General features: G+C 34.0%; 1 protein-coding gene across 8 annotated transcripts in view; it reads left to right on the top strand.

The window, feature by feature from the left end:
* The window catches only part of DNAH12 (dynein axonemal heavy chain 12), a 63,234-nt gene that overhangs the window by 39,865 nt on the left and 8,690 nt on the right, over positions 1–14,679 (top strand). For 7 of the 8 annotated variants that reach the window (XM_031608092.2, XM_090148175.1, XM_031608100.2 and 4 more), the window contains 16 exons: positions 328–490; positions 1,196–1,276; positions 1,769–1,945; positions 2,733–2,864; positions 3,302–3,391; positions 5,139–5,279; positions 5,415–5,656; positions 5,944–6,091; positions 6,991–7,136; positions 8,414–8,628; positions 9,230–9,422; positions 10,287–10,479; positions 11,407–11,579; positions 12,056–12,196; positions 13,159–13,317; positions 13,719–13,863. In XM_031608092.2, the coding sequence (XP_031463952.2) occupies positions 328–490; positions 1,196–1,276; positions 1,769–1,945; positions 2,733–2,864; positions 3,302–3,391; positions 5,139–5,279; positions 5,415–5,656; positions 5,944–6,091; positions 6,991–7,136; positions 8,414–8,628; positions 9,230–9,422; positions 10,287–10,479; positions 11,407–11,579; positions 12,056–12,196; positions 13,159–13,317; positions 13,719–13,863 (2,539 nt within the window). Of the gene's footprint in view, positions 1–327; positions 491–1,195; positions 1,277–1,768; positions 1,946–2,732; positions 2,865–3,301; positions 3,392–5,138; positions 5,280–5,414; positions 5,657–5,943; positions 6,092–6,990; positions 7,137–8,413; positions 8,629–9,229; positions 9,423–10,286; positions 10,480–11,406; positions 11,580–12,055; positions 12,197–13,158; positions 13,318–13,718; positions 13,864–14,368; positions 14,398–14,679 lie in introns of all 8 variants that reach the window. The other variant, XM_090148180.1, reaches the window with a different exon arrangement.

Raw genomic sequence — 14,679 nt, 5'->3', positions numbered from 1 at the left:
TGTTTCTTTTAAAAACAACATGTTAATTTATAGAAATATTAAAAGGCACAAGATTATGCTGTTGAAAAGAGTAAAGTGAACAACAGAATTCAAAATTGTTTTACTAAGGGTAAGAAACAACCAGCTAGTAGGTGTCTGAGTTTCATTGCTACTCGTTTCCGTCTTATAAATTAATGTATAAGTTGTCTGGCTAAAAAATATTATAGAAAAATATAGACACTGTTTAATTCTCTTATTTGTCAAACAATCTATTTACACATCTTTTCTACTAATAGTTAAGGTGAAAAGAAAAATAAAAAGATTAAAAGTGTTCTTTACTTGTAATAGGTTCTTTCAAAGTCTGAAACGCCATAACTATGTTACTCCTACTTCTTATCTTGAACTTATTGCTGCCTTTCGGAAACTTCTGACTCAGAAACGAGACTCTGTAATGAAAGCCAAGAAGAAATATGTGAATGGGCTAGATCAGCTAGCTTTTGCTGAATCACAGGTGAGATGGGCGGAATTGGAACTGAAAATACAGAATGGTTGGTAGAAACAGGTCTTGTTAGAGATAAGTAAAAAACCCTCCTTCAGATCTTTAAATGTACAGAGACTTAGAAATAGATTGAAATTCTTAAAATAAAGAACGGCCTTAATGTTCTAGCTCCAAATGTGGTTAAAATAAAAAAAAATGATTTGCATTCTAGTTTGTGTCTGTGTGAGCAAAATATGTTTCTATTTTAAAAAAGAAAACAATTATTCTAATGATGCAGAACCCTGTATTTCTGCAGAGAGAAGTGATCCATACAGTTTTGTATTGCATTTCTTTTCTATTACACCAAATAACTTGCATGATTTAATTTCAAGCAAATTGTTTGAAAATTCTGCACAATCAGTAAGATATTGATATTGAAATATATTGATATAAGAAATTTTTTCTGCTTTTGTGTTTCTACAGATGCAGCTATCCAAAGGCCTCTAAGCATAGCAGTCATAGTTTCCCTTTACTAAATAGTTGGCTATATGTGAATACAACTCTTAAAATTAGAGATTATACACATGAGATAAATACAACAGCCTCTGAAGTGTTATATTTTGAAAACGAGTGTTATTTCCTTATATCAATAGTCATAACATAAAAACTGTATCTTATATAAATTGTTGGAAATTATGCTTTGCAATTGAGAATTGTGATTCTTTTGCATGTGTATAGGTTGGTGAGATGAAGCAAGAACTAGTTCAGTTGCAGCCCAAATTGGAAGAGGCTAAAGTGGATAACGCAAATATGATGAAGGTAGTTCTATATGGCATTGTCTTTTTATTGTAAGAATGTGCATATGCATCGGTGGCCTCTAGGAAAACTAGATGCTACTTGAGAAGAACTAAAGAGAGAGTACTTGGATGAAGAGTTGACTAGTAGCTGAAAACAAAATAAATTTCTGTAGTCAGTATTACAGTATTACAGACCAAAGCTATGAAAACTTACTGTAAAACCTTGTTTTGAATGCACAAACTTCTGTTGTTTCCTGAACATCAGATGTACTTCAGCTTTTATTGACAGCAGTCTGATTCCATGCAGTGTACTTACTGTTAAAGTTCTAGAATAATGCTGCATTATACTAAGAAACAAATTGTTCCCTCAACATAAATTGAAAATAAATGAAAATATTGAAATACTGAAAAACAGTGAATATCAGAGTATTCAATAACTGCTGTACTAGGTAATCTCAGCTTGTGTCATTATTCACTGTTCAAAAGGAAGCTCACCCCATATCTTTTTCTTTAGACTATAGAAATAGAATCTGCAGAAGTGGAACAAAAAAGGAAAATTGTAAAAGTAGATGAAGAAATTGCAACGAAAAAAGCTGAAGAAGCTCAGGCTCTGAAAAATGAATGTGAGAGTGATCTGGCAGAAGCAATCCCAGCCCTGGAGGCTGCACTTGAAGCTCTTGACACTTTAAAGGCAAGTTAACCTAGACTTCAACATTTGGAAGTTATTTATTATGATGAAGCTCTTATATTTATTTGGGAAAGAATACACTGAGATAAAAGGGTTTGAAACGTACTACATTTCCTGGGCTTTGGCAAAGGAGATACATTACCTAGAACAGCCATAGTTGGGTAGATTTCTATTTCACATACTCATAATACAAAGCAGGAGGTTGGGCATTTATAAATGTGTTTATTTTTTTCATTTGCAAGAAAGTGCACCTGGAATGTAGATATCCAAAGCCTGAAGTTAACAGCAGTATTATCAGCTGGATTTTCTCTTTCAGCTAAGTTATTATTGACCAATAATGTGTCAGATAGCATATGCATATGGCTAGGAATTATCTGGATCTTAAAGTAAATTTTTTCTGCTTATCAAGACTTAAACATCATCTGAAAGCAGTATTTTTCATGGAGGAATTACTTTGTAGGATTTGTGAAGTATATGAGATGCTTAAGGTGACATTTATGAAAGTGTATTAAAAATATTCTAACCTGGATTTTGAAAAATATAATTTAACTGTTACTTTACAGTTACTGGCATTTATTTCATCTTTATTACAGCTGTGTGGGATAAATTCATGGATATTTTTTACTTGTCTTGCTAATGCTGTATAATCCCTTCTAAAAGTTCTCTATAATTATATTAATTGACAATGATGTTATAATTTTCTTTTTTTTTTTTCTGTTAGATCATTTATCTTAGCAGTGAGAATCATAATAAATATCATATTTTTTTAAAATTGTGGTTTTTATTTTAGCCTTCTGATATATCAATTGTTAAATCAATGAAGAATCCTCCATCTGGTGTCAAACTTGTCATGGCTGCTGTCTGTGTCATGAAAGACGTAAAACCTGAAAAAATTCCAAATCCGTCAGGGATTGGAGGCAAGGTAGTATGACAGATTAGTTTCAAATAAAACTATAATTGGTGTTCTTCACAACACAGAGCACTTTCTCAATAAGTAGGGTAACCTGAGGACCAGTAGTCAAATATTGACTACATACATTGTTTCATTGAAAACTACACCTCAGACATTTTCAGTGACTAACACACACAATTTGGAATTCTGGAACCTGCAAAGAGAGCTCATTTAATTTGCTTGACACACAGAAAATATATAATTCTTCCCTAGTCACTGGTTGGTTTTAGATATGATTTGATGGGAAATATTTATCCTGACAGACTTTTTCCCCCCTTTCATTGCTGTGTCATTGAGGTACATTATCATCAGTTTTAAATGTATATGAGTTAATTTGAAGAGGTTTATAAATTTTTTTTTGTGTGTTTGTTTGAAAATTTGTAGTTATTTCCTACTGTGTTTTGTAGATTTTGGATTACTGGGGTCCAAGCAAGAAACTCCTTGGTGACATGAATTTCTTAAAGGATTTGAAGGAGTATGACAAAGACAATATTCCAGTAAGGTTTTTGTCTTGTTTTTCACTAGTTGTAAGAATACAGATGTCTCCTTCTGGGGAAAAAAAATAATAAATTAGAAAATAATATATAAGAGGCTACATTTGCCCCAAGGTTGTCAACTAAGCATGAAGCATGACCAGCATTCTTTTAAGATTATGGGATATCTCACAGAATCACAGAATTGCCAGGGTTGGAAGGGACCTCAAGGATCATGAATCTCCAACCCCCCTGCCACACGCAGGGCCACCAACCATTCCACCTAATGCTAGACGAGACTGCCCAGGGCCCCATCCAATCTAGCCTTGAACACCTCCAGGGACGGGGCATCCACAACATCCCTGGGCAGCCTGTTCCAGCACCTCACCACTCTCTCCGTAAAGAATTTCCCCCATGAGATGAATGTGGTCATAGCAAATGAGTCAAACTTCTTTTGGTTGTCCCTTGTAGGTGGCATTTCAAAAATATTTTAAATCCTGTTTGGGATTTTCTAAGGCTTCTATACAGCTTGTTTTCTATCTGAATTAAATATGCCTCTGTGTACAAATGTTTCTATTTTCACAATTTGTAAGTATTATCTCAAGAAAAACTAAAAATAAAGACTGTCAGAGTAAATAATGGTCTTACCCATTAACCTATGCCCAAAAATGGCCAGAAGCAGCTGCCTTGGAAAGAATAGGAACATTGTGTATGATATTTTCTGCAAATGTTATTCTCGTGCAGTTCAAATGAAGGATATCCTAAGTTAGGTATAGTTTTTGTGTTTAATAGCTTTTGTGTGTTTAGTAGCTTTTTAATCATTTTTTCATGAATTCTCTTGTTCCTTTAAGACTATATAAATTCTTGGTGCCACCAGTTCTTTTCAGAGAGCGGTCCAGAAGTCTCTTTTAAGTGGTATGAGGAACTATCTCCTTTTGTTGATAAAACATGATCCTCTTAGCCTCATTAGAAGTACGTTGCTTTGGGTTTAGTTTTTGCTTGTTTTTGGGGAGATGATGAACGTTTGCTCTATGTCCAACATTTCCATGCCTTTTTTTGTGTTAGTTTTTTTAAGTCAATTACTCCAGCATTGCAAATATTTTCACTTTAAATAACTGTCCACATTGGTTCTCTTCATAATGTTTTTTTTTCTAATCGTGTTATTTTTGATTGAATGCATGCTGAAAAAATGGCAATATTTTCATAAGTATAATGGAAAATACACAATAAACCCAGAAGATACGAAACTTTAAAATCTGACCGGCTCCCCCAAAGAAAGAGAGCAAGATTCTTGCAGTTTGACAAATTGAATATGTTTGTCCTTCGTAAAACTTGTTCCAAAAAGTAGGCACAAGCAATGTAGTTCATTCAGATCTTGCTGTAAGTCAGAAGAAATACATTTTTATGCTGAACCCCAACAGTTGTGTTGAGAAATGATAATAAATAATGAAATCAGCAGGTTTTGCATCAAGGAACAACGTAATTTAAAGGCTTACGATTGTAATGCTTTTAGTACTTAGGTAACTACCACATGGATGACATAGAAACTGTGCAATTAGAAAGGATAAGGAAAGGATCAGGATGAGAATGTGAAAGATCACAGAGTGACAGGAAAATCAACAGAAACAAATGTGTTTTCTACGACAATTAATACTAAGTCGTCCTTGACTATATCAGAGTATAGAGAAGTCAATCAGTGTAATTTGAAGTGTCAGCAGCTAACCTTTGCCATGTGAAAACTTTAATGGCCTATAATGCACTTGTCATCCAGGCAGCTGTCATGCAGAAGATTCGGGCTGAATACCTGACTAATCCAGAGTTTGATCCGCCGAAAGTGGCTAAAGCTTCCTCAGCAGCAGAGGGTTTATGTAAATGGATTATGGCAATGGAGGTGTATGACAGGGTTGCAAAGGTATGTTTTTGATCCTACTCCCATGGTGCTATGAGATCTTTCCCTTGATTGCTATGTTCACCTTTAACATTGTTATTTAATAATAAATATGCAAAAATATGCGTTAAACTCTTGTGTATTTTTGTAATTGAGTAGGTGGTTGCACCCAAGAAAGATCGTTTAAGAGAGGCACAGCAGTCCTTAGCTGAAACATTGACACTCTTGAATCAGAAGAGAGATGAACTTGCAGCAGTTGAAAGTCGTTTGACTGCTTTGGAAAAAACTTTTAGTGAGAAAACTGAAGAAAAGGCTCGTTTAGAATTCCAGGTTGATCTGTGTGCTAAAAAGCTTGAACGAGCAGAGAAGTTGATTGGAGGCCTTGGTGGAGAGAAGTCAAGGTCAGATTAAAGATATAATCTCTGTTGTAGAGACGGAATTAGAACTTCGGTTATCTGAGACTTGTCTGTAATGTATGAATATGGGCAGCAATGTTTGGAGAGTTGTAGAGGAAATCTTCAAATTGAGATGAAACGACAGCTTAACATATAATCCAATGTATCAGTATATATATGTAGAGAGAGAGATGTATACAATATAACAGCAACAAAAATGTTGATTTGGTCATCAGTGTCATAAATATAGATATGAAGTTGCCATGATAATCTGCAACTTCTGTTTCTTGTAGGTGGAATAATGCTGCAAATGATCTTCAAGACATGTATGATAATTTGACAGGAGATGTTCTGATATCAGCAGGAGTAATAGCTTATCTGGGAGCTTTTACTGCAGGATTTCGCCAGGAATGTACCAAAGATTGGAGCAGGATATGTAAGGTTAGGATGTTATCTTTGATTTTGTGTGTTTTGTGTTTTTCTTCCAGGCTATTGCAAAAAGCCTCATAATGTGGGCCAAAGCTTAAAATCACTTCTCGTTTATTTGTTACTAGCCTAATGAAACTCATTAAGATTAGTGAGATAAATTCTACTGGGCCAGTATTATGCAAATTTGGACTTCATTAAATCAGTGAGTTTACTTCAGGTTTGATGTAACATACACAAAATTGAGAGCACATCATTGACTTTGTGAGGCTTTATTATTACTTAAATATAATCTCAGAATTTTCTCTGTTTTTCCTTTGAATGGAAGAATTAACTTTAAAGTGCAGTTCTATGTAGTTTGATATGTATTTCTGTAGTAATTTCATTGTTGGTTTTGCTGCCTGCAAGCGGACAGTTCCAAAATATGTATACTGATGCTATAATTTATAAATCAGTGACTTGTGAATCATGTCACTGATTTTTGACATTATATTAAACTGCAACAAATTGGAAATCTGCACTGAATCAATGGAAGATATGGTCATTAGATGATTTTCTACTTGCTCTGAGTTCTTCAAGGTGTTATGTTGTAATAACTTTTTATGTATTAAAGGAAATATATTTAGAACATACAGAAAACTAGACATGGCTCTCATAAAATTAGGGGAGAGAGGGAGAGAGACAAAGAGAAAATACTCAGCGAGGAAACATATTTAAATATTCAAAATGTGATGTCAGTTTTTTCAGAGTTCTGTTATACTTGATCCTAACTCAATTTGCTAGAAGGAAATGCACTCTGTCAATTTGAATCAGTGTCATTTAATAACAGATGTAATAAAACAGGGAATAAAGGTTCATGGGTTTTTGCAATTTTTTTTTTCTGGATTCCTTTTTTTTTTTTTTTTTCCCAACAGGAGAAAAATATCCCTTGTTCTGAGAATTTCTCTTTGAGTAGTACTCTGGGTGACCCAATAAAAATAAGATCCTGGAATATTTCTGGTTTACCAACTGACGTGTTTTCTGTAGACAATGGGGTCATTGTTGAGAATTCAAGACGTTGGTGAGTGACAATAAAGTTTTAATTTTCCAACCCAAACTAGATTTCACTTAAACAAAACTAAATATCTAGAGGCAATGTAGATTCTGTGGATACAGGATATCAGAAAGCACATCTGGAAATTTTATATTCCACTCCTGTGAAATTTAAGAAATTTAAGAGGTTTAAGACTAGATGGATATGTGTTTGTAGTTACTGGAAGCTTTTAGAATGTGAATTGCTCTTGGAAACAATTTTTGTTGTTTTTCTTCTGTTTTGTACCTGGATATCCTATTACTGGCATTTGTGATTATCAGTTTTATATGGCAAAGAAATTCTCATGCTTTAAATGTTTATGATTCGGGTTATGTAAATTTCAGGGTCCAGATACTGCTGTCCATTTCAGGTTCTTCCAATTATGAAGTTATCAGATTTCATATTTTTATCTTTTACAGGTATTATTGTGTATCTCACATGTCTATACAAAAGGTTGTTTCAGGACCTTTAAGAATTATTTTATTCCAACTGCGGTGTAATAGACATCATCTTTGAAATTAAATGATGTGGAAGCTTGACTTCACTGTCTGCAAATGTCTGCACTCTGCAGGAATATAAGATTATAAAGCCTTCTAGTAATGTTCCTGTGATCTATATTCCCTTAAGAGTCTTAAATGTAGGTTCACAGTCTATTTAGATTAGCGTGTAAACCCTTTTTTTGAGTCTTACTAAATTCTCTGAGTGGTGCATTGAAAGTAGGTCGTGATGTTGCTCTTGCCTGACTTGTATGCAAATACCTACATAAGGGTGAAATCAGCTAGAGCAAAGAGCTACAAATTTTGTTAACAAAATTAAAGCAGCCATCTTGCCCTGCTGCTCCTACAGTTCCAGCCTTGTACCAACTGACATACTAACCTCTCAAACTGTAACTAATTGTTGACTCTTTTGTAAAGTGCAAAAGCAAGGAACTCAAAATTACCAGAGTTTATTTCTATAAAATGAATTTAAAAATAAATGATTCTGCTAATTCTAGCAGAAAGACAGAACAAGATTTTGCAAGAGCTATGCTATCCGATGTATTTTGTGAAAAAGAGTAGGAACATTTTTTGCAGCTCTTGGAAGTATTTTTGATATTGCTTTTCAAGATGTGCTAAAGCACTTGTCCTTTTTTCAGTGGTGTTTTAATATAACTGAATCAAAATTGTGTCACTTTTTCCTTGACAGCCTGACACACACATTTTAAGATGGTTTATAATTTTAAAAAACTTTTGCAAGAATTGAGAAAACTGCCTTTTATGTTGCAGGCCATTAATGATTGATCCTCAAGGTCAAGCAAATAAATGGATCAAGAATTTCGAGAAAGAAAACCACCTGAATGTTATTAAGATGAGTGACACAGATTATATGAGAACCCTGGAGAACTGCATTCAATTTGGAACTCCTCTTCTGCTGGAAAATGTTGGAGAAGAACTAGACCCATCACTTGAACCTCTTCTGCTTAAGCAGACTTTTAAACAAGGTACATAAATATAAATTTTGAACTGTGAAGTGAATTACATTACTTCACATTATTTTTACAATCTATAATATTGTTGTATACTTTCCTTCTTTCTTTCTGGTTTATCACTGCCTGCACATTTTTCCTGTGCTTCTCTGAAATTTACTGAGTAGCTCTGAATTTGCTGTTGATCGATATGTTTTCTTTTCTTTACAGGGTTTTCTAGTTTTCACATTTACACAAAAATGAAAAAGACTAGAGCTCAGAAACTCTTTTTTTGGAACTTATTTATTTCAGAGAGATAATTGATAGAAAGGGTAGTCAGATTATAGTATTTGAGAATAATTCCATTGTTCTCAGCAAATCTGGTATAGGATGTGCACACTAAGAGTACAGTAGAAATTGAACTGACTCAGTTTTGTCTATGAAGAGTAAAATATAACTTCCATGAAGTCTCTGAAAACTTTGCAAGACATCATATTTGTTTTTTTTTGTTTTTTTTTTTATTCAGAAAATTTGTCGTAGACAAGAAATTTGCTTGTTTTTAATCACAAAAGTAATGTCTGTTTGATGTAAGCAATTGACATGAAGGATTTCTCAATGTTTCCGATTTTCACTTTAGGAGGCATGGATTGTATCAGGCTTGGTGAGACGATTATTGAGTATTCCAGTGACTTCAAGTTTTTTATTACCACGAAACTGAGAAATCCACATTATATGCCTGAGCTTGCTACAAAAGTTTCCTTACTCAATTTTATGATAACACCAGAGGGACTTGAAGACCAATTGCTAGGTATTGTTGTAGCAAAAGAGAGGTATGTGTCTCTAAATGCAAATAGTCATTTTAAGTATTTAGTAGCATAATTCCAAGGTGAATTTATTGCCAAGCAAAAGGAATGCTGCATGTTATAAGTATTGCTGCATGTTATAAGTATTGCTCCCTGTCCGTTTTCTAAGTTGTCCTATAGAAAGTTTGCTAGGACTTCTGGAAAGCAAACAGATTATGTCACATTTACTGTGGGATATATGTCAACGGGATAATTAAAAGTTTTAAATTTAAATTAAAACCACTGTGGGTTTGGGTTTTTTTTTTTGCAATTCACTCTTGAAATATTCCTTGAATTATTTAAGTAATATTCACATAGTTTTCTAAGTTTAAGTCATTACTGTCAATTTGCAGTATGACTGAGCTGCCAAACATAGATGAAGAATTAATTTTAATTTTGTATGAATTATGTAGAGAGCACCTCTGAAATTTATTATAGGTTATGTGTCAACTATCACTGAAATATGGAGTAGTAGTCCCTGGGTTGTACAAAGCTGTCTTTGCAAGTGGGCCAAAATCTCTTTCCAAAAAAATGTATTTCAAGGAGTAAACTTATTGCAAGTATCACTCACTGTTCTTTCAGACACCAGAATTATAATAAAAGAAAACTTGGGTGTGCTGACATTTGTGGAATGCTAAGATGCTAAAGCTCAGTCAGTCATTTCCAAATAACTGAGATTATGCAAACAGTTCTGTACTCATTTATAACTATGTTCTCAACAGTAGCAACCCATTTAAACTACAGAGAATATTCACTAATAGGGGGAACAGGGCTTTTGTTTTGTCTTCATGGGCTGCCTTTATAGTCAGTGGATGATAAGCACTGCCTGTTGTGTGTGTTTTTCTTTCTAAGACCAGAATTGGAAGAGGAAAGAAATGCTCTCATCCTCCAGTCTGCAGCCAATAAAAAAAGTCTAAAAGAAATTGAGAAGAAAATTCTAGAAACCCTACAGTCATCTGAAGGGAATATTCTGGAAGATGAGACAGCAATCAGAGTCTTGGATTCTGCTAAAGTAATGGCTAACGAAATCACAAAAAAACAGCAGGTAAAGAATGTTAATGTTATTTCCTTAAAAATATGTAGAACTGAAATATAAAATTTGCATCCAGCAGAAGAACTGTGAGTTAGATACAAAGCACATGGGAGAAATTCTGTGCTTACGAAATGTGAAGAGCAATAAAATTTGGACCATCCAAGAGCCTCCAGCAATGGTTTATTCAGTCACCAATAAAAAGCAGCAAATTCTGAAGTTAAGGCAATATATCAAGGTGCAGGAAGGGACTAATTTTAAGAACAGCAACAAAAAATGATCTATTAATAATTATTGTTTTGTATTAATAATTAATAATATGCTAACCTAGATTCTTTTGTTATACTTAGTGCACAAAATATCATCTGGTGTCCATAAGTGCTAACTAATAAACAAATACATGCGCCTTTGAAATTACTATAGACTTTGTGGAAGTCAAAATTTCTTTAAATGGATATTGTCCTTTCTATTTGTTTATGCCAATTAGAAGTAATCTCAGGATATGTCTAATGGGAACATTTTGAAAAACATTTTTGTATTCAATGTTCTTTTGTGTAAAGCTGATTTGTAGAAAAGTTAAATATATGAACAGTCTGAAATTGCCCATATTTTTTAATATTACAGAGATGAAAATTTTGATAGATTAGATACTAAGTGATGCATCAAGGCTGATTTTTCTAGTTTGTCCTTTGTTTTGGCTGTTGCATCCTGTCCTATAGATAAACAGATCAAGCAGTACAACATTGAAAGTCAAGCATTTTACTGGTGTACTGTACTAATTTTACTGTGGTTGTACATTTTGAAACATAAAAGTTATATTATAAACTGATATATATAAAAGTATTTCAATCATATTATGACGTAGTATAATTTTTGTTCTAAAGAGAATATTGAAAGCTTTTCTTTGAAATGCACTATCTTGAAACTGTTGTTGATGTTCAGATTGCAGAGAAAACAGAACTGAAAATAGCTCAGTCTCGAGAAGGCTATCGACCTATTGCAGAGCATTCCTCAGTGCTGTTCTTCAGCATTGCAGACTTGGCAAACATTGATCCCATGTACCAGTACTCCCTTAGCTGGTTTGTTAATCTCTTCATCAACTCTATTCATGATAGGTAAGTACATTATTTCTTGTGTAAAATGAAGTTTTCTTTCTCTTACAAACAACTCCCTCTATTTTTAAACCATTTGCCTCTTGGCCCGCCTTGAATGTAGGATTTTGAAAGTAAATGTGATGTGCCAATAAAATAAACACTCTTTTTAGTTACTATTTGAGCAAATAATGAACTGTAGGCGTGCATAGGAGAGCTGAAGTATTTTTAAGAATATTACTTTTAGGAAAGTTGTTCACTATGAATGCTACAAGGGTGCTGCCACCTAGCTGTAGCAAATGAAGTTGCTTGAAACTTTCAGGAGAGCTGTAAAACATCATGTCTAATTGAAATCTGGGGGAAATCAGCACGAAAGTCCCTTGTGGAGTGTGTGGGCACATTGCAATTCCTTCATGGCCTTGAATAGATGTAGATTTCTTCATTCATTTACTTTAGTTATTAAATGTGAAGTCTCCATTTTTTCGTTGTTCTCTTTTTAGTAACAAATCAAAAATTTTGGAGAAGCGACTTCGATACCTGACTGACCACTTCACATACAACTTGTACTGCAACGTGTGCCGCTCACTGTTTGAAAAGGACAAGCTGCTCTTTTCCTTTTTGCTATGCTGTAATCTTCTCATGTAAGCTCATTTTTAGACATCTTTTAATAGCAGAAACCAATTATTTTCTTACTGTGGAAAGTATTGATAAGAGAACATTCATGTGCATATTGAGAACAGCCTTTGGACTAATGCCATGAGTGTTTTGGGTCTTCAATACTCATAAAATTTCCAAGTGAAAGATGTGAGTGGCTATGGGGAGTGTGTAGCCTTCTGTAGCCTTCGGCTATGTTAGGAAAACAGTGATCCTGTGTTTATTTAAAGCAGTGGCTTCATTACTGCTACATCTTGTAATCATTTTGAAGAAATTGGATAATGCCACATAGCATCATTATTTCAACAGCCATTGCTATTGAGGCCAAGCTTTTAAGTGTAAACCAAGAAATTAATGTGTCATTACAGAACTTCTAGGCTTCCAACTGTTTTCCATTTTCCCTTATCTTCCTTTCATACTCTTCTACATACGTCATGAGATTTCAGTTGTAATCTCTCTTCTAATTTTAGTTGTCTTTCTGGGTAGTTTTGGGGGGTTTCATTTTTTTTGTGTGTTTTTTTTTTTTAATTTTATGTGAATAAATTGTGAATTACAGTGTACATACCTGTATATGAACAATTTTTCCTGGCCTGATCCGTTGCTCTACTGTGTTCCCAGTACCCATTTATTTATAGAAAGCTTTAAAAGTCAGGAATTATAGCACTTTTTAAAAGCAAATAAGCTTGAAATCTTCTTGAAATCCTTACTGTAGTCTCAATCAGTTGTTTTTTTCCACTCAATTTCTTGATTGTGTGGATAGTAGCTGTTGCTGCAGGAAGGTATTGCTAAGTGGCAGTAAAGTGTGATTTGTGAAAAAAAACTTTTTTGTTATATAAAATTATGTCCAATTAAAAAAAAAAAAACCCACAATGTTTTCTTATAGAAAATTATATACAATAACTGAATACCATTCCTTTCTTTCCCCCCCCCCCCCCCCCCCGGAATACAGGGCTAAAAATGAAATAGAACATCAAGAATTTATGTTCTTATTAACTGCTGGTGTGGGTCTCAAGAATAAATACAAGAATCCAGATCCATCTTGGCTACCAGACAAGAGCTGGGATGAGTTATGTCGTGCAAGTGAAATCCCAGCTTTGAAAGAACTGAGGTACAGCAAAGTGACATTAATTATACTTAATTGATTTTGACCAAATTACATTTAATATGCTGAGAAGAAATGTTGATGAGTGGAGTTTTTCCTGAAACAAGAAAAGCGAAAAATTCATGCAGTCATCCCACAGTCTCCCAAAAGTGAAGTAATGCTAAATGCAGGAGGAAGCAGAGCTTACTGTCAAGTTAAAAGCTCTCAGGTTAAGTCTTGTGTGTTTGCAACTGCGTGGTTGCAAAAGATCTTCATTCACCTGGAGGATTGCTTTCTGGTGTAGATGAGGATTGTGAGTTATGGCTTGTATTGTCTATCATAATCCAACACTGTGTAACTGCCTTTTGATAAGCATCAAAAACCAAACTCCAGATATTTACAGTAATTGTAAATGCTTTCTCCTGTAGGAGTAATATCACTGAAAATATAGGTGAATGGCAAAAAATTTATGATAGCAAAGAGCCACAAAGCTTTCCGTTACCAGAACCATTGAATAATGCATTAAATGAATTACAGAAGATGATAATTCTTCGGTGCTTAAGGCCAGACAAGGTAAAATCAAATGTTATTATGAGTTTGTAGACTGTTGTAGACCTTGTAGCATAGTTTGCAATACTTGTTAAAATAACCAATCTGTTTTACACTGTATTTTATCAAGAAAATAAATGCTATTCTTATTTTTTCAGCTGAGCAGTTCAAACATCAGAAGCATCATCTGAGATCTTCTGTGTGGTGTTCTTTTGCATTTTTCAGAGTATACTCATCATTCTAGTTTTCTTCAAATTTTCATTTGTGTTTTGTCTATTCTTTGGTGCACCTGTGCAATATGTTAGCAAGAAGAAATACAGAGTATCCAGTACCATGTGCTTTTATACCAAGGGTTACAAGGTGAAGAGGGATGAAATTTATTCAACAGTTAAATAGGACTGTTAGTGCTTCTTGCCTTAGTTCACTTACAGTTGTACGTAATTTAGGAACAACCAGTGTTAGGAATTAAAGTACATATTGCACTTGCTTATTAGTAAACATTAATGTAATTATTTGTAATTAATTCTAGGGGGAAAACACGCTCATCTTCCTCATTAGGTAAAGTCTGAATTATAATTCAGTTTTATTCATACGAGGTATTTTACTTTTTATGTGCCAAAAGCTTTTTTATTACCTCTGGGAGGAAAGAAGAAAGATGGCAGGATGTCAAAATGAGCTGAAACTTTATTTGGGAAACATTCAGCAGAACTGCAGAGTAGAGATGTGTCTTTCTAGGCATTTTTCTCAGAAATGTAGCTGAGTGCAGTTAAGTCTAATTTTTAGAGTGCAGTGCACATTAAAGATGCTGTGAAATACTCCATTTGATTTCAGTTAATAGTC

Source organism: Phasianus colchicus, chromosome 11, assembly GCF_987193195.1.
Source record: "Phasianus colchicus chromosome 11, bPhaCol1.hap1.1, whole genome shotgun sequence".
In the NCBI taxonomy this organism is placed as follows: domain Eukaryota; kingdom Metazoa; phylum Chordata; class Aves; order Galliformes; family Phasianidae; genus Phasianus; species Phasianus colchicus.
The sequence above is the reverse complement of the archived record's forward strand: the minus strand, read 5'-3'. Positions and strand labels throughout refer to the sequence as shown.